Source organism: Pempheris klunzingeri, chromosome 17 (assembly GCF_042242105.1).
Source record: "Pempheris klunzingeri isolate RE-2024b chromosome 17, fPemKlu1.hap1, whole genome shotgun sequence".
NCBI lineage: Eukaryota > Metazoa > Chordata > Actinopteri > Acropomatiformes > Pempheridae > Pempheris > Pempheris klunzingeri.
In genome coordinates this window covers 21854543-21874785 of record NC_092028.1, presented here as the reverse complement: position 1 = coordinate 21874785, position 20243 = coordinate 21854543, and the positions used below count along the sequence as shown (strand labels likewise).

Below are 20243 nucleotides of genomic sequence, written 5' to 3'. Positions count from 1 at the left end.
CCATCGACTGTGTCTCAGTTCAGGGCCGCTAAAATACAGCTCAGACAGACTCAGTGAGGCACAAACTAACCTGTTGCTTTGTCTTTTAGCTTCTGTGAAACTTGTCAATGATCCTCTTGATTGTTGGTTCATGGAGACGAATTTCTGGGAACTGATGGAGTGCTCTGTGTCTTGGGAAATACCAATCAAGAATGTTCTTGGCAGGGACATGTGTCCTGTTCTGGAGTGTGAACAAGATATTGTTCATATTAGGAAATGTCTGGATGCGTTTTAGTAATAGCTGTGTGACAGATGTGTCTAGACTTCAGGACCAGAGCGAGATCATTTTGAGAGCTCAGAGGAAAAAGGCAGCACGTTAAAAGGATAAAGAGAGTACATACACCTGACCTGTCTCATCCACTGGGAGGGGACATTTCTCTCACAACATGAGTGTTCTGTTTTCACGGCATATGCATTTACTCTAGTTAATACAACAGCTTATTATTTCAGCTGAGTTGAGTCATTAATCTACTTTTTACTTTGCAGAATTTGCCATTTAGACTTTCATTACAACTAGTGCGCTCTGAGCATGATTCCTCTAGCTGAGGCTGTGTTGCTTTCTGGCCGTGATCCGCTTCTGTTCTGTCCTCTGCATAGCTTCCTGCACCGCTGGGAGCATTTCAGAAGAGCAGTGTTTGTTGATTCGGTCATTTTCCCATTGTTATGCTTCTGTAGGTAAGCAGGCTACAAATGTTAAAGGGTTTGTCTTTTTAAAATCTTGTTATTTCCTACTTTGTTGTTCTGTAGCCTACAGACAAAGATGTTCCCCACTTCCAAGATGAACCTCTCATTGTCTATGATGTACAGTAACTTGTACTTTGAGTGATTAAGTAGGTTCTCTTTACTTCAGTAGTTTGCTCAAATGGTAATTTTCACTTGTACTTGAATCAATTCTTTGAGTAATTGTGCTTTTGCTGTGGAGTGTAGATTTTCAGTAACCCCCACTAGTTTCGCATTTCTTCAAGTGCATTTAAAAGCGGTATTCCCGTACACAATTCACCTTTGTGTAAAGTGTGGCTTTGAGCTGGGTGCCGAGTCTCCAGCGGAGGTGGCTCCCTCCATGCTGCTGCTGCAAGAGGATGGTTACAACGTGGGAGGGGGGCATCTCAACGTTAGTGATGGCCACAGGCAGCTTTGAGGACATTCTTGGCATCACAGGGTTCATCGCATGCTTGAGCATCACCTTCTCCACAGGTAATCAGTGGAGGTATGTGTGTGTGTGTGTGGACAGGTGAAGGAGAACACCACCTTATATCCAGGGAGTGTCAGCAAGTTCAGTGTCCTACAGTGAAAGTCAGCACTGAGAAACCAGACACTTAATAAAAAAAACATGTGTGTTATTAATCATCACATTTGTAAAATACTTCATCTCTTATAAATCACTTAGCAATTTGATCCTTTATAACATGACAAATCATTCATTTGTACTTCATGCATTCTGCTTTTACTCACTTCATCCCAGATTGCAACATCACACATTGCTGTTATCATGAATCACTCAGTCCACAGAGGCCTAAAAGCCTCAAGAACAGTTCTGGGCAGTGAGGGGATTCAACTTTACTTGACAATGTCTAGCTGCAGTTTGTCAGGAGCTCAGTAGAGGGCAGGAGTGTGCTGTTCACTCTGGTTACAAACATTTTGTCCTTAACAGCGAGTGCATTTTGTGTTTCATAACTCCAGTATACTACCCTGTTGGGCCTCTGTATGGTACCAATGTTCACACAGCTACTGTCACATATTATCACTGTCTACACCGTTAAAAAGTAGTAGTAGTTCATTACGTTCATGTGTGTGAAGCGTAGATTTACCAACTTGGCTGGTAAATCTTCTCCATCAGTTATAGTTAAATGTCGACACTGCTGCACATCAGAAGACAACATTTCTGTGTTCTGTGCTTCAGCCTTTATTCTTCAGACTGTTGGGAGCTGAGGACACACACGCTCATTATCTTTGCGGGGACTGTAACTAAACAACACTAACCCATCTCCAGTCCTTACCTTAACCTTAACCAAACAAATATTCTACACATAACTGTATCGATAACAATATAGTTTAGAAAAACATTCACCTCGTGGGCTCCAGCAAAATGGTCCCACAAAACACTGTGGGCCCCAAACTGAGGTCTCCCAGTTGTCTGACCCCACGAAGTAAGTAATACAAGAACACACACACACACACACACAGTTGTACTGCTAAAAAAAGAAAGTCAGATCTGTGCAATAAACCTGAGCTCTAAGGCCGCAGTGTGAACGGAGACATATGGAACATGATAAACACCTTACTGAAAAAGTGTTCTATGAAATATGGCTTCAAAAGACGGCTACTCTTTAAACTAGTAGAATAATGCTATAGATGAAAAGTATGTGAGACCCTGTGTTATCTCATCCATGATCTTAATCTGTGCACTTTAATTACGCCACAGTGTAAGAGGAAATATGACATAGGTGTACAAGTACGTGCACCACACGTAGCCCACAGTTCTAACTATGTTAATATGTAACTGCAACTAAATCAGTGTGGCTGCTTTTCACCCCCCCGCACCCCTCCTCAGCCATGATTCAGTTGTTTCATGCACTCTTTTTGATTTGTCTGTTTAGGCCAAGCACAGCCTCTTAACACGGTCAAACACGAGGCATCACCAACACACATCTTCAGAGATTTTTACAAGGACACACCCTAGATTGTGATCGGCAGGCAGGTACAACGAACTGAGGCAAACAGATGAGGAGCAAATGATCCGTACTGATATACGTAGTTACTGAGTGACGAGGGGAGTGAACACAGGTGAGACAAAACAGGAGCAGGTGAAGACAATTACAGAGGCAGGAAGAAAAGTAACAGAAACAAGAGGAGACTACTACAAAATAAAACAGGAGTGACTAGCAAGACTGCAATATAATATAACTAGGGACAGAAGAAACCAAGAGATAACTTTCTTCCTTAGACAGTCTCTTTCTGAGTCACAGCTAAATAGCATGAGGGAAACTGAAGTGTTTCAACCCCAGCGTGGAGGCCCAGAGCCACAGTGCAGGTGTGTCAGTCACACCTGGCTCACATGGTGTTACTTGACAGTGCCGATGTGCATCTGAGCTTTCACAAACCCACATACAAGTCTGTCTTTCTCATAAATAGTTATTTTATTTTTTGTTGTTCAAAACACAAAATCACAAACATTCACATGAGTTTGTTCATCTACAGCTTGGACATCATATATCCGGATGGAAAATATCCCCATTATCCCTCTTATATTAGACGTATCAGCATTAAAGTCACTACTGTCACATGTTAGGGAATTTTGACTATATTTTGCTGTTTTATCTCTGAAGCTTTTCATACAATTTGTCCAACAAAACCAGTCACTGCTATTTTTGGAGTTCTCAGTGACACCCCAGACTAACTGTACACCTGTGTTTCAGGTGTGTTGGAGCAGGGAAACACCTGAAACAAGCAGGGCAGTGGGCTCCAGGAGGAGGGCTGAACGCCTGACTTCAAGCCTGTACATTTGCTCTCCACAATTAAGAGTCTGATGAGCCCCCATCACTGACAAACTGGATTTTGTGCTTTAATGTTTGTGTTTATCTTTACTGAAAAACCTACAGTATAATTACATTTTCAAAAAATAACAAAGCTCATCCAAAAGGTCACCCAAAGTTCACAATCATGACGGTACCTATCCCTTTGTGGTCACTGTGGTGAGCCTGTGTGGTAGCACGCTACCACACAGGCTCACCACAGCAACCTTTGTTCACTGGGGTTTCTTTGTTTCTTTGGCTGCGAGCCTCATCTGATCCTCTGATGACTGCAGCCTACAGAGGGCAGCCATGACGGTTTGTAGTCATCTGGGGTACAGCGGCTACAGCCACTCTGAGATCTGAGAGTGTGCGTACCATATATTTCCCCCCAACAGCTCCCAGAATATTAGTGGTTAAATGTGTGTCATGCCAGTGTGCTGCTGTTCTTGTGTTTTAGCCAGACAGTCTTCATGTAAAGGAGGTATTTGATTTTATTCAAATGTATCAAAATACATTTGCTTTGATCTGGAGGCCATAAGGCACTGCAATGCAGAGTTGAACAAAGATATAAACAAAATATAAGTTAACAATGTTTACAAATAATTTCCTGTGTTCTACAGGATATGAAACCTCTTTTCCAGGTGTACCAGATGTAAATAGTCAAATACCAGCCAAGCTTCATAGCAGTTATTTGCAAATAAGCGCTTGTGGCCACAAAGAAGGCACTTTGCTCCTCTCAGCTGCTCCTGGGTCTGGGAACTACTTTTTACGTGGTTGACAATCTTCCAGGTGAAGCCTGAGCACCCCCTGACTGTGCAGCCGCAACAAGACTTCAAACTCAGCCGGCATGGCGTGGAATCCTTCATTGACTTTTACATCATCATAGTAGTGGTTAGTCAGGGTATGGAATCTACGTGGGTGATTACTGAAGGGCCAGAACCCGTACAGATGCACATCATCACAGAGTTCCAGTGCCAGGCTGACCATCATGATGCCGCTGCTGAGCCGCACTTCTTGAAGGCCTTGGGAACGCCAGAAGAGGGCCAGACTCTGGAGGTAGTCGGGGTGGAAGAAGACGGGCCGGATGGGGCTTTGAAGCTCCTCAATGGTGTAGGAGGCCCGCAGGGACAGAGGAGTGTTGCGGCGAAAGGAGAAGGCAGGAAAGAGCAGCAGGGAGTTGCCGTAGATTTGCAGACTCTCCACAAATGGAAGCCGACGCCCCGTTAGAGACTCAAACCTGAAAATAAACAGAAGATGTGAAGCAACAAGATGAAGGAACATTTTAAGGTGGCAGTGCAGTGATATTCATCCTCCTGCTCACTTCTGTCGAAGGATGCTTGGGTTTGCTGTCACAAGGCCAGTCTTCACGCCCACATGTTCCTCATAGCCGTTCTCCAAAGGAGGAAGGTTGCACCTGAACAATGAAGACACAGAGATCAACATGTTGAAGTTCTACAGAGGTGAGTTTCATCCTGTTGGTTAATGTCGTCATCAGCCTCTCGGTCCACTACACTGGACACCTTCCTCACCTGATGACAAACTGAGCTGAATCGATCATCTTTCCACAGCCGCTGTCAGACAGAATCCCTCCGTTCCCAACAACAGCACACGTCTCCCATGTTTTATTTGGGAACGGATGCTCCTGGAATCAACACCGTCAGAGAAATGCATTATGAAACAACATTTATACTGATGATAATGTACTGTTTGTGAGAGGCAAAGAGACGTATTAAAGGAAGGAAATGTTTATCATTAAGGTTCCTTCCTTCTCTGGTTTAGTTTTTTTCCTTTCTTTAATGGTGAAAGTGCAGTGCAGTGCCAGATGTGTGGCCCGACATGCTGAAAACGGGTTTGGAACTGTTTCACCATAAATCAATTGGACACATCAAGCACCACAGAGCAGATGAGCCTGGCAGGAAACAGCTGAGAGAAACGGGTCCATTTTCAAAATAAAACAGACTCCCAATCATATATTCCATCATCACATCAATAACCATTTCTCTGAGAAACGCATTCATTTTCTATTTTTGGGGGGTTTTGCATTTATTTCCAGTTGGCTCTGCCCTCTTTGCTTTTTACATGCTGCTTTTCCTATGAATAGAAATCGATATTGTTGCCATTTGTGTTTCTATATTAACCTGTTTGGTTTCTGTTTTCCTTTTCATCCACTTCATTGTCAGAATTTGTGATGTAAACGTCTTCTTTCTGTTATAGTGAGGTCTTAAATTCAAAAATCCTGGGATTGGGGAGCACCATCATTTTTATTTGTTGTTCTGCTTACTATTCTGCTGGTATTATTCTCCATTAGTTCAGATTCTGTCCTGATTCACTTTCCAAAACACACCACATATTCTCAAACAGTTCATCTAGATTCTTACTAATACTTTTCTGTGTCCCATTTAAGTTCATAACCATGCGGTATCATTTCTGAGGAACAGCGAAGACACCAAACAGATGTGGTGGTAACAGTAACGAGCGGCAAACCTTTGCAACAACAAACCTTTGCAAACGTGCTGAAAATCTCCTTTGTCACATTGAGACTCCTCTTCCTGTCCCCGTCGTACACGATCTGTGACCCCACTGGGGTGTTGGCCTGGGTAATGATGGCCTTGTCAAAGCCGTGGCACTCACTGCTCAGCTTGAGTCTGGGGAACCACATGGACTTTGTTAAATACAAAACTGTTGTGTAGTGAAAGCAGGGTGCTCCTCTTGGCTTAATGTACAGTTAATTTGAACTACCTTTATTGTGCTTCCCTGGACTGTGACAATACATGCAATAATTTCAAAATATACATACTTAGATTTTTTTTTTTTTTTTTACCTGAATTTATGGTAATTGTAATCCTGCTTCTTCCAGGTTTTTGAGTAACGTTTAAGTACTTTGTTGATGACCTTCCTGTGACACACACAAATATACAGTCAGATATATTTGTACTCTCTGTGGCACTGACATGACTTGACCTGATGAAGGACACTCAATATCACCTGCAGCCTTTGCAGAGCGCAGAGGGTCGAGGGGGGGTTTTCCTTTGAGGAGGTGTTCTGTGAGGTTCCACATTGCTGCTGAGAGAACAACAGAGAAACAGGACAGGTGAGTAATGTTATATCTCCTTGTCTGAAGTTAATCTCTACACACACAGCTACCGAGCTGCCTGCTGGATATGAAAATGATTTGTAAACTATATGTGAACTATAACAGATTGAAAAGCCACTGGACCAGGTTTATTGTAGTGTAATGTTGAGAGACGTTATGAACAGCCAGGCAACTGACAGAGAAGCTCTAGCTTCACTGTAGAGAGTAACATGTTGGCACTATGGGCAACTACTTTAGTAACACAAGGCCAAGACCAGGTTGTGTTGTTAAAGTTCCTCTACCACTCCCTACTCCTGGTCTCTACCCTACAATATGCTCTTGCATTCTTATTGCAGAATCTGCTGATAACTTCTGCGATGACGTTGCTGATTAGAAACCTTGATATTGCAGCAAAATGTTCTTCTGGTGTTAAATTGGAGCTTTAGTGTCACCATAAAATGTTTTTGACCTGCACAAGAGCAGTGTCTCTCTCCCCTTATTTATTGAGAACACTCACTCTAACCTGACAAGCAGGAACCAAAAATGCTTGTTTTGTAAACATATTCCAGTTAGATATGCGCCTACGCAGACAACACCCACAACTGTTAGAATATTATATGCATCACTTCAGGGTCATGCAACCTGTGACGCACGAACCCCAATGGCAAATCAGACATGGTTACGTACAGTACTCTGTCCAAGAATCCTTTAAAATCAGATGTTTAACTCAGTTTGTCGCTCCTCTGACTGAGCTCCCCCAAGAGCTCTGTCACTCTGAGCCCAGCGCTGCACGTACTTTACCTGTGACCTGAATAAACTGCGTCTGAGACCGACTGAAATAAATTCTTGTGCTGTCAAAACAAGGATCGGGTCTAACAAGCTGATGCTCAACCATCGAGAGCATCCTCACAAACTGCATCACCGTGTGGTTTGTGAGCTGCTCAGCCGCAGAGAGGACGGCCCTGCGTCGAGTGGTGAAGGCAGCTCAGAGGATCATTGGGCTGGAGCTCCCTCACCTCGACACACTCTATGCCAGCAGAGTGAGACTGAGACTGACCAGAAGCATCACACTGGACACCACACACCCTGGAAACCCCCTGTTTGAACCACCTCCGTCTGGGAAGCGGTTCAGAACATTGAAAACCACCACGAACAGGCTGAGGAACAGCTTCTACCCCAGAGCTGTGGCCTCCATCACACCCCTCCCCCCTGTCTCCAAGAACTCATAACCAGGACTACCTCAGCAGCCTCTGAGCACAAAGAGGCCAAGCTTAACATACTGCAGCGTCTTTGCACAATCCCGCCACTATACTCACTTTTTCAAATGCTGCCATTGCACTGTTTGCACTGCTCTGTACATCTTGTAAATACTTTTATACTGGGAGATGGTCAGTTTGCTGTATGATGATGTCCAAATGCTTTTGGACTTGTTTGGGTTGTGCCCACAATGAGCGGTAAGGGGGGAGGGTGTGGAGTGTCTGCCTACCTGCTTCCCTGTCAATTAATTAGCAATCAGCAGCCAGCTGCTGGGATTGGAGTGAATGATTGGCTGCTGAAGAGGACAAATAGGGGAGACATTCTTGCACTTGAGCAGAGGGGTAGAATGAGGAGAACCAGGACGGCAGCAAAGAGGGACTGGTGCCTCTGAGCCGTGTGTGTTAGTTCATTTGCCTGCATGTTGTTTTTTCCCCCCTGGTCTCTCCCCCCTTCCCTCCCCACCTTTCTCTCCCTGTCTGTGTTGTTTGTGTCGCTGCCTGGAACCGGTTCTGACCCAGGAAGACTGGGGGACGCAGGAGAGTGATGGGAGTTCTGGGCCATGCCGCTGAGGGTCCGTCTTCCCCCTTCCACTGCCCCTGGGCGAGAACTTAAGAGGAGCAACCGGCTGTGTGAGGGGGACAGCCTGAGGGCCCACAGGAGACGCGTGCTGTTTGCTGGAATGACCCACATACAGTGAGGACATTAGGGCTCACCAGGAGCAGCCCCTGGACGGACTTGGGGTGTCCGATAGGGTCTAGGAGTGAGCCGCCATTCCCCCCAGACGGAGCTAGTTATTTAGTTTGTTTGTCCGTGTGTGTGGTCCCCCCCCTCCTGGTTATGAGTGTGCAGATGGCTACAGCATACTACCAATTCAATTCAATTCAATTCAATTTTATTTGTATAGCCCAATATCACAACAGAGTGTCTCATAGTGCTTTACAAAGTTCACTGAAATAAACAAGTGAAGCAAACAAGCAATCTAATAAAGAGTCCAGCAGTCGATGAGGCCAGTGGATCAGTCCGATGGATCAGTCCGAGGCATCACCTGCCCTTTATGACCCTCCTTCTTCGGGAAGGAAAAACTCAAAAAACCCAGTGGGAAAAGAGAAACCTCCGGGAGCACCACAGTGAAGGAGAGATCCAGCAGCCTAGTGTGGGTTGCGGTGACTATACTGTGTGTTTATGAATTGTGTGTGTGTGTGGTGCCACTGTAATGCAAATGCTCTGAACCCTTTTCACTCACGTGTGTTTTTTTTCATGGACTTGTGTTAGAACTGCCTGGCTAGTGTGTCTGCTGGTTATGATGATCTGAAAGTGTACCAAAAGGAGGGGCCAAATAAACAGGTAAACTGAATCCTGTCTGTTTCATGCTGCGTAATAGGTCCAATAAGGACCTATTACGGGAGCGGGCCCGGGTCACAACATTTGCACTTAAAGCCCACTGTGCCTCGTGGCCTAGCTAACATTACAACTTGCATCCCTGATATCAAATCCTGCCTGACAGAAAGTTTCCTCAAATTCAAAGAGAAGTCATTTTAATTCCACCTGCTGTCTTGGTGTTAATCTTGGCGGTGTTGGGCTTCACTATACAGTGAATAGCACATGGTGAAGACCGCATGTTTCTTTGTCTGTAAAACTATTGGGCTCCTTTCCCCAATGCCCCCCAGTTTCACAGATAGGTGTGAAATCACCCCCGCGCCCAGCTCCACAGTCACCATTGGCCGGAGGGGACACATGATTTTACGACCGCAGGCCCACAAAACCAGTTCACCCCCACTGAACTCTCTCTTTTCTCATCGTCTCGCCTGAAGTGGAGAGACCAGGTCTTTCCTGCTCCCTCTCCTCCTGCAGAGGAGAGACCAGCTCTCCTGATCTTTCCTGAAGAGGAGAGACCAGCTCAACTCAGCTAAGCTCTGCCTCAGTGTGGTCTGTCCAGAGCAGCCACCTCCTTCATGGTAGCGACACAAGGTCCTGCCTGAAGTAAGCAGATCAGCGCCAGCAGGCACGACCCAGAGTCTGCCAGCTGATAACCGACAACAAGAGCACACCAGCAAGTTAGCACAGAGCTGCTAACTAACAGGAACAAAGGAGCGACCGGAGTCCTCCAGCCTGCAACCACAGCAACGGACACGAACCACACCTTTCCTCCAGCAACAAGCTGAGAAAGCAGCACCCTCAAGGACACTTCTTCTACCCCTTTAAGGACTGGTAACAAACTCTAACTGGGCATACTTAGCATAGCATTACTGCATACATGGTTTACCCGTGTTAATGTATTGACTTGCTTTAATGTTCATTGAGTTTGATTATTGTGATGTGTTGCAGATTACTGTGCAGCCATTAAGTTTAGTTGATGTTAGCCTACAAACTAACCATCCTGTCTTAACCTGCACCTTTATCTCTCTCACACACACAGTCTGCAACAGGCCACTGAGGGACAAAGCTAAGCTAACAGCACTTAGCTTTCCTTTGTCTGCCTCTGACCCACACCCCAGGGGGTCTGGCCATCACCATTTGGTCTCTCTCCCCCACCTTTGTGGGACCCATCTCACATTCCTCAGCCTTATCACACACACACACACACACACTCTTACATTCATATTATTGTTAGTTTAGTCATAGAGATTTAGTTAGATTGTTTGATTGATTTTGTTTCTGCAACAGCAGATGTCTTTAATACCTACTCTGCTTCAGCTGTACTTACAACCAAAGTACAAGTCCTTAATGCATAACAAATGATGTCCCTGAATTTTGCTCTGTTTTAATACCTGCTGTCTCCTTTAATGTTGTACAAGTGTGAACACTGCCAACCTCTACACTGTCAAGAACTCCAAAATCCTTCAGCTAGCTATCAATGTGGTAATTTTGGTAGTAATTATTAAATTAATTATAAAACATAATTCCAAATTGATAGTTTAGTATTTTTATGAGACTAAATCAATTAAAACGGCTGTCTTTTCCTCGTTTTTCGAGGTGGTGCCCCAATTGAGGTGGACTTTAATCAAAGTTCATTTATTTTAATAATTATTAATTATCTTTGATAATTATTAATTATTTCTGATAGCCAAATTGAACATTACCACTTGGCAAAGCTCAACAGCGGGTTGTCCAATAATATGCGCAGACTGCCAGAAATCTGATAACATTTCATTCTTACCTCTGTTTTGATGTTCAAGTCAAAACTGGTCAGTCATGTTTTTACCGCCTCAAACTGATCTCAGAACAGTTGTTCATGCTACTGTACATGCTATATTACCACAGTGCACTATATTCAGGTATCGGCCGGGGCCCCTCGCAGCAGCGTGGCTCTTTACCAGAACAAAGCAGCATGACGCCATCACAGGTGCTCTCGCCTCATTACAGTAGCTTCCAGTTAGTCATTAAAATGATTCAAGAATTTAACTGCTTACTTTTATGGACCCAAATGACCTTGTTCCTGAACATTCGTCTGTGCAACTCCGCCTATACAAACCATCTCGTTCGTAGGTAGGTAGCAGGTTGGGCGCAGCTGTTTGTTCCAAGGTCACTGTTGGTGACACTGTTGGGGGATTTGACTTTTACTATTCGAGCCCCCACACTGTAGAACTCTCTGCCCACTGAACTCAGACACATTGAGTTTATTGCTCGTTTAAAATCTCATTTTAGCATAGTTTTAATCTGTGCTGCTATTATTTATCTTATTTTCATTCCTTTAATTGTTTTTAGTTCCTATGTTCTTTGGTTTTATTCTCTTCTTAACGGCCTTGTCCGATTCCATTTTGTTGGCAAAGGTGCTATATAGATAAAGTTTATTACTGTTATTTTCTTTATTTTAGAGATAATCACATTGGATCATTTAGTGATATATTGACCACCAAACTGGAAATGTCCCCTGGTTTTCATTTCAGAAATCTTCATACAAAAGTGTGAAAGAATAAAAACTGAAAGCGCCTCTATTAATTCACAGCGGTCTTGTTCACGAATGAAGGTAAAATTGAGCGTGAGAAGGACAGACTGATTGATGTGGCGTCGCCAGTAATGCAGACGCTATATCAGTCCATTGTGGTGAAGAGGGAGCTCTTGATTTACCAGTTGATGTACATTCCAACCTTCACCTGTAGTCATGAACTCTAGCTCATGTCCACAAGAACGAGATCACAGATACAAGCCGCTGAAATGAGTTTCCTCCGCAGGGTGTCTGGGCTCAGCCTTAGAGAGAGGGTGAGGAGCTCGGAGTAGAGCCGCTGCTCCTTCACATCAAAAGGAGCCAGTGGAGGTGTTTCGGGCATCTGGTCAGGATGCCTCCTGGGCGCCTCCCCTTAGAGGTTTTCCAGGCATATCCCTCCGGGAGGAGACCCCAGGGCAGACCCAGAACCCGCTGGAGGGATTACATCTCGTGCTTGGTCTGGGAATGCCTCCGGATCCCCTGGGGGGAGCTGGAAAGTGTTACTCGGGAGAAGGGCGTCTGGAGTGCCCTGCTTAACCTGTTGCCACTGCGACGGAAGATAATGGATGGATGGAAGGATGAAAATTCACAGCTATAAAACAGGAGATCCAAACTATACATAAACAAATTGTCACTTACTGAGCCAAACAAGCCTGAGTCTTAGGAAACACACAGTGAAGCCACTTTGTGAGACAAGCAGACAGGTCTCACTGTTACAGAATAATGAAATAAATATATATATATATATATATATATATATAGAGAGAGAGAGATCGAAACGCCACTGGACCAGGTTTATTGTAGTGTAATGTTGAGAGATGTTATAAACAGCCAGGCAAATGTTGATGATTGATGATAATAATACATTCACTCTTCAGGTTCTAGCCTACAGTAAAAGAGAGATGTTTCACTTTAGTGTAAAGGTATGGAGATCCAGCACTAGACTTTCAAACAAGCGTGGGGAACCCTGTGTGCATTTTCTAATAAAATTTCAAAAGAGCAAATCACGTATTCATGTGTGTCGACTCAGCTCGGAGAAGATTAAGTGAGAAAAGTTGATCTACAGGAGAACAAACACTTGAAAGTAACACAGAACACACAGAGCAGCAGGCCTGCCGAGGGTGCAGGCATTGTGTCAACACTGGGGTAGTCCCCCGCTTCAATATGCTGGATAGATATAAATATATATATATCTTTCACAGGCTGTTGGGAAAGGTAGTTGCACACTTACTTGCTGTTGAGCATGTACCAGCTGAAAGTGGTCAGCAGGCTCCCCACACAGAGGAGGGTGATCCCCAGAGAGACGAGTGTCTTCAAGAGCTGAGCCTTCATAGTTCTCCCCTCCTGCTATCTTCCCCTCTCTGTCCTGCAACACCTTGCTCAACACCCATATCTGCTATCTGTCACCTGTCTTCTCTTCTCAGATTTCCTCCCCCCTCGTACCTCATGTCTGTATCACATCCAGCATCAGTGGCATGATGTGATAGAGCAGAAATCATGTGCAACGGGCACGAGGATCTGATAAACATCAAATGAGTGTGAGTACCATTTACTTCCTCTCAACAGCTCCCAGAATATTAGTGGTTAAATGTGTGTCATGCCAGTGTGCTGCTGTTCTTGTGCTTTAGCCAGACAGTCTTCATGTAAAGGAGGTATTTGATTTTATTCCAAAATACATTCGCTTTGACCTGGAGGCCATAAGGCACTGCAATGCAGAGCTGAACAAAGGCATCACAAAGGATTCCCATTTAAATAAAGACAAGTAAAAATGGGTCTGCCAGACTCCAGCTACAGTTTTAGATAAACTATGAGACTGTTACTGAAAGAAGATATTCCACTGCCTTTTATGTTTGTGTTTGACTTATCACTTATAGCTAAAGCAAGACCTTCTCTTAAACTGCAAATGAAAACTCATAATAAAACAAAACATAAAAATATAAGTTAACAATGTTTACAAATAATTTCCTGTGTTCTACAGGATATGAAACCTCTTTTCCAGGTGTACCAGATGTAAATAGTCAAATACCAGCCAAGCTTTATAGCAGTTATTTGCAAATAAGCACCTGTGGCCACAAAGAAGGCACTTTGCTCCTCTCAGCTGCTCCTGGATCTGGGAACTACTTTTTACGTGGTTGACAATCTTCCAGGTGAAGCCTGAGCACCCCCTGACTGTGCAGCCGCAACAAGAGGTCAAACTCAGCCGGCATGGCGTGGAATCCTTTATTGACTTTTACGTCATCATAGTAGTGGTTAGTCAGGGTATGGAGTCCATGTGGGTGATTACTGAAGGGCCAGAACCCGTACAGATGCACATCATCACAGAGTTCCAGTGCCAGGCTGACCATCATGATGCCGCTGCTGAGCCGCACTTCTCGAAGGCCTTGGGAACGCCAGAAGGCGGCCAGACTCTGGAGGTAGTCGGGGTTGAAGAAGACGGGCCGGATGGGGCTTTGAAGGTCTTCAATGGCGTAGGAGGCCCGCAGGGACAGAGGAGTGTTGCGGCCAAAGGAGAAGGCAGGAAAGAGCAGCAGGGAGTTGCCGTAGATTTGCAGACTCTCCACAAATGAACGCCGATGCTCCATTAGAGACTTAAACCTGAAAATAAACAGAAGATGTGAAGCAACAAGATGAAGGAACATTTTAAGGTGGCAGTGCAGTGATATTCATCCTCCTGCTCACTTCTGTCGAAGGATGCTTGGGTTTGCTGTCACAAGGCCAGTCTTCACGCCCACATGTTCCTCATAGCCGTTCTCCAAAGGAGGAAGGTTGCACCTGAACAATGAAGACACAGAGATCAACATGTTGAAGTTCTACAGAGGTGAGTTTCATCCTGTTGGTTAATGTCGTCATCAGCCTCTCGGTCCACTACACTGGACACCTTCCTCACCTGATGACAAACTGAGCTGAATCGATCATCTTTCCACAGCCGCTGTCAGACAGAATCCCTCCGTTCCCAACAACAGCACACGTCTCCCATCTTTTATTTGGGAACGGATGCTCCTGGAATCAACACCGTCAGAGAAATGCATTATGAAACAACATTTATACTGATGATCATGTACTGTTTGTGAAAGGCTAAGAGACGTATTAATGGAGGGAAATGTTCATCATTAAGGTTCCTTCCTTCTCTGGTTTAGTTTTTTTCCTTTCTTTAATGGTGAAAGTGCAGTGCAGTGCCAGATGTGTGGCCCGACATGCAGAAAACGGGTATGGAACTGTTTCACCATAAAATTTCACCATTTAAGTTCATAACCATGCGGTATCATTTTTGAGGAACAGCGAAGACACCAAACAGATGTGGTGGTAACATTAACGAGCGGCAAACAACAAACCTTTGCAAACGTGCTGAAAATCTCCTCTGTCACATTGAGAGTTCTCTTCCTGTCCCCGTCGTACAGGAACTGTGACCCCACTGGGGTGTTGGCCTGGGTAATGATGGCCTTGTCAAAGCCGTGGCACTCACTGCTTAGCTTGAGTCTGGGGAACCACATGGACTTTGTTAAATACAAAACTGTTTAGGTGCCGTGCAGGAGCTTCATAATATTTTGTCTGATTTGTAAAACGCAGTGAATAAAACATTCCTTCTTTCATATGGGGATTTTAGTTCTATCTAAAAAAACAAAACACCCAGGTGAGTGAAAGCAGGGTGCTCATCTTGGCTTAATGTACAGTTAATTTGAACTACCTTTATTGTGCTTCCCTGGACTGTGACAATACGTGCAATAATTTCAAAATATATATACATACTTAGACTATATTTTTTTTTTACCTGAATTTATGGTAATTGTAATCCTGCTTCTTCCAGGTTTTTGAGTAACGTTTAAGTACTTTGTCGATGACCTTCCTGTGACACACACAAATATACAGTCAGATATATTTGTACTCTCTGTGGCACTGACATGACTTGACCTGATGAAGGACACTCAATATCACCTGCAGCCTTTGCAGAGCGCAGAGGGTCGAGGGGGGGTTTTCCTTTGAGGAGGTGTTCTGTGAGGTTCCACATTGCTGCTGAGAGAACAACAGAGAAACAGGACAGGTGAGTAATGTTATATCTCCTTGTCTGAAGTTAATCTCTACACACACAGCTTCCGAGCTGCCTGCTGGATATGAAAATGATTTGTAAACTATATGTGAACTATAACAGATTGAAAAGCCACTGGACCAGGTTTATTGTAGTGTAATGTTGAGAGACGTTATGAACAGCCAGGCAAATGTTGATGATTGATGATAATTACACACCACGTTGATAGAAACCCATAAATTATTAACCTTTGACTGCAAACACATTAAAGGCATCTGTGTTTAGCTGGAAACTTGAAGCAGTTTCCAGCTAAACACAACATTTATGTCAAGGTATCAAAGTCCATTTGTCATTTCGCAACACAGGGTTGCACGGTGAAGTTTTATTCTCTTCAGGCCACACACACATAGAACATTTAAGATTAAATCTAGAAAAGAATAAAATGGAATATAAAATAAAAAATAAAGCAAAAGTACAGTTACTTGAATAGGTATATATCTCAGTGATAATGGCAACAACATGGCATTTTTTAACACCATTAAAAGTCAGCATAAAGTCTTAAACAACAAACACTTTGCAATTTATCTTTTTCAACTGGCAGCGGGGAAAGAACTGCAGTGATAGAACATCACAATGGAAAAAGCATGAAGCCTCTCTAATCATCTGTGCTAACCCTAACCCAACATAGAGCCTCCCCAAGAAGAATATGATTCAGTTGCGGACAAGAGTGTTTTTGTATATAAGCAACACCATCCAGTCCACAGATCTATGGAATACATAGAACAACTGACAGAGAAGCTCTAGCTTCACTGTAGAGAGTAACATGGTGACACTATGGGCAACTACTTTAGTAACACAAGGCCAAGACCAGGTTGGATTTGTGACTGTGTGTTGTTAAAGTTCCTCTACCACTCCCTACTCCTGGTCCTACCCTACAATATCAGAATCTGCTGATAACTTCTGTGATGACGTTAATCCTGTCGATCATCCATTACTCCAGATCATTTCCCTCCAAATACAAAACTAAACAAATTTAACCACCATTGACAATCCATCCTCGACATAACTGCTCCATTCAAAACTAAGAAACAAAAATCAAATAACCTTCCCTGGCTAAATGGAAATGCAATCTTTAATGATAATAGTGTTCTTAACAGTTTTGGTTTTAGAGCACGTCATAGTACTTTAACAAAGACAGCATTTGTTAAAGTTACTAATGAACTAATGCTGAATGCAGACACAGGCAATTGCTCGGCTCTCAGCCTGCCACGCACATATCTCCTCAACAGAACTATTTCCTCAATGGCTCAACATAGTGGTGCCCCTCTAGGCTCAGGTCTTGGCCCCTTCTGTTTTCTAAATACATGCCTCCACTTGGCCAATTTATTCATAATCACCATGTGTTTTAACATTTTTATGCTGATGACACTCAGTTGTATTTGCACTTAAAGCCCACTGTGCCTTGCGGCCTAGCTAACATTACAACTTGCATCGCTGATATCAAATCCTGGAGTCATTTTAATTGCACCCCCCCAAATTCCACCTGCTCTCTTGGTGCTAATCTTGGTGGGTTGTCCAATAATATTATGTGCACTGTGCACTGTATTCAGGTATCGGCCGGGGCTCCTCGCAGCAGCGTGGCTCTTTACCAGAACAAAGTAGCATGACGCCATCACAGGTGCTAATATTGTTGGCAAAGGTGCTATATAGATAAAGTTTATTATTGTTGTTTTCTTTATTGTAGAGATAATCACATTGGATCATTTAGTGATATATTGACCACCAAACTGGAAATGTCCCCTGGTTTTCATTTCAGAAATCTTCACACAAAAGTGTGTGGAAAGAATAAAAACTGAAAATGCCTCCATTACGCTCTATCAGCACGTATCTCCACATGCTATATGCACATCTCCAAAATTAACCCCCCCCCCCAAACCTAACTGTATTCTGTATAGTCATTATAAAACTCACAGCTATAAAACAGGAGATCCAAACTATATATAATCAAACAAATTGTCACTTACTGAGCCAAACAAACCTGAGTCTTAGGAAACACACAGTGAAGCCACTTTGTGAGACAAGCAGACAGGTCTCACTGTTACAGAATAATGAAATATTCACTCTTCAGGTTCTAGCCTACAGTAAAAGAGAGATGTTTCACTTTAGTGTAAAGGTATGGAGATCCAGCACTAGACTTTCAAACAAGCGTGGGGAACCCTGTGTGCATTTTCTAATAAAATTTCAAAAGAGCAAATCACGTATTCATGTGTGTCGACTCAGCTCGGAGAAGATTAAGTGAGAAAAGTTGATCTACAGGAGAACAAACACTTGAAAGTAACACAGAACACACAGAGCAGCAGGCCTGCCGAGGGTGCAGGCATTGTGTCAACACTGGGGTAGTCCCCCGCTTCAATATGCTGGATAGATATAAATATATATATATCTTTCACAGGCTGTTGGGAAAGGTAGTTGCACACTTACTTGCTGTTGAGCATGTACCAGCTGAAAGTGGTCAGCAGGCTCCCCACACAGAGGAGGGTGATCCCCAGAGAGACGAGTGTCTTCAAGAGCTGAGCCTTCATAGTTCTCCCCTCCTGCTATCTTCCCCTCTCTGTCCTGCAACACCTTGCTCAACACCCATATCTGCTCTCTGTCACCTGTCTTCTCTTCTCAGATTTCCTCCCCCCTCCTTGACTCATTATTCTCAGCTGAATCATACATTCCTTTATAACGTTCATGGCTTTTATGTTTTATTCTACCTCACCCTGTTTCCTCCTTCCTCTTCCTCTTCTACCATGTGTGAAACCTTCATCACCTCAGTAAGTAGCCTGTGTTTTCTTTTGTTCTTTACTTTGTTGTTCAGGGAACTCCCCCATGTTCTGTGTGCTTTGTATCCCCTTTCTTCTCAATTGCATCCTGGTCAACAAAAGTGATCTTTCTTTGCTTCACATTGATCCACCCATCTCCTTTCCTCCCTCTCTCCCTCTTTTTCCTCATGTGTTCACACTGTCAAACTCCCAATCCTATTTTCCACTGTTGTTCCAAAGCTCGAGATAAATCAAAGGGGTCACGAGATGATTGAGGAAAAACTTGAATCGATAAATCAATCATCAATCATCAACTGTGTGTCCCATAAAATACCAAAAATCCTCTGGTTCCAGCGTCTCAGATGTGAGTATTTGTGTTTCTCTTTTCGACATCATTCAGGGCTCCAGACTTGTCGCAGACTACATCATATTTACACATTTGATATTATTTAATTTTTATATATATAAAAAATTAAAACTCACTGGATGATGAAATGATTCACATCTAAGAGGACATTCCTAAAGGGATGAGAACAAACAAGCCTTAGTGTTGGACTGACTGGATGAATGAATGAATAAATTGGCAGATTCCTCTGAGTGGATGGAGCATCAGGAAGCAGTTAAATACACAAATATAATCAAATTACAGAAGTGACATAGGTATCTGAGTCATTCCCGGCAAAGAGTGATTAACTGAACAAACCTGACTGGCAAACAGTCGTGTGAGCAGAAGGACTATAATCAGTCCCTCCCCAAACCAGTGACTGATTTACTGGCAGCTTCCCCGTCAGTCTCTTGTCCTGAAGGCCAGTCATCCTCGTTAAGGTCTCCCCCCACTGAGCAAAGTCTCTCAGCTAAAGCATTTACTGCTTTTTGTGGAGGAGAAGGAAACAAAGCGAAGAAGCTGGTGATGCAGAGAGCTCTTCAGAGAGTGAGGAAGGGGCGCTTTGAGGAGGTGCCATGAGGATACGCAAAGACCCCATCTGCTCCCAGTCTGCATGACCGGCAGCTTGGCCTTACATCTCCAAAACTATTCTAGATTATGTGGCTCAGACTTGTGTGTTTTCAGGGGACTTGGGGCAGATTTCCAGATGTTTGCATGCCTGGTGCATAGTACCACTGATACTACTAGTACACTCACTCTTTGTAAATGTCCCAGACCACCACAAGACACTTTGGATGGGACACTTAAGAGGGAAATCCACTTGTTACAACCATGAAAATGAAGCCGGGGCGATGAGGCTGGGATGAAGGCTACACACCGTCTGGATGAACTCTGTAGGTTTTCAACCTGAACCTGAACGTAAGAAGTCGGCAGGAGGGAACATGTTCACCAGATCTCCTTATGACATCATAATGGGAGACAAATCCAACCGGTATGTTTTTACAAGCATTTATTGAAAGATGGATCAAGAGAAAAACAGAGAGGATGGTCTGTAAGCACATTGATGAAGATAGTAAATAATAATAAAGGACCTTTAAGGCTGTAATATATCAATATGAAAGGAAACACTCCCTGCTGCAGAACACCTTATCCAAAGGTTACAGTGTTCACTCAAAGTGCACGATTCACAATCATTGCATCACCTTACACTGAAGTCACTTC

General features: G+C 43.7%; 2 protein-coding genes across 2 annotated transcripts; both read right to left on the bottom strand.

Moving 5' to 3' along the window:
• Positions 1-4262: 4262 nt before the first annotated feature.
• Positions 4263-13138, bottom strand: LOC139216977 (alpha-2,8-sialyltransferase 8F-like). Its single transcript, XM_070848229.1, has 7 exons — positions 13038-13138; positions 6537-6614; positions 6373-6447; positions 6052-6196; positions 5081-5193; positions 4873-4965; positions 4263-4788 (listed from the first exon to the last, which is right to left on the bottom strand). Exons 1-7 carry the CDS (start codon positions 13136-13138, stop codon positions 4311-4313), a joined length of 1083 nt encoding a protein of 360 aa, XP_070704330.1. The 3' UTR covers positions 4263-4310.
• A 737-nt stretch (positions 13139-13875) lies between these two features.
• On the bottom strand, positions 13876-18412 carry LOC139216975 (alpha-2,8-sialyltransferase 8E-like). The gene is made up of 7 exons (XM_070848228.1): positions 18312-18412; positions 15740-15817; positions 15576-15650; positions 15139-15283; positions 14694-14806; positions 14486-14578; positions 13876-14401 (listed from the first exon to the last, which is right to left on the bottom strand). The coding sequence occupies exons 1-7, from the start codon at positions 18410-18412 to the stop codon at positions 13924-13926; spliced, it is 1083 nt and encodes a 360-aa protein (XP_070704329.1). The 3' UTR covers positions 13876-13923.
• Positions 18413-20243: the final 1831 nt, after the last annotated feature.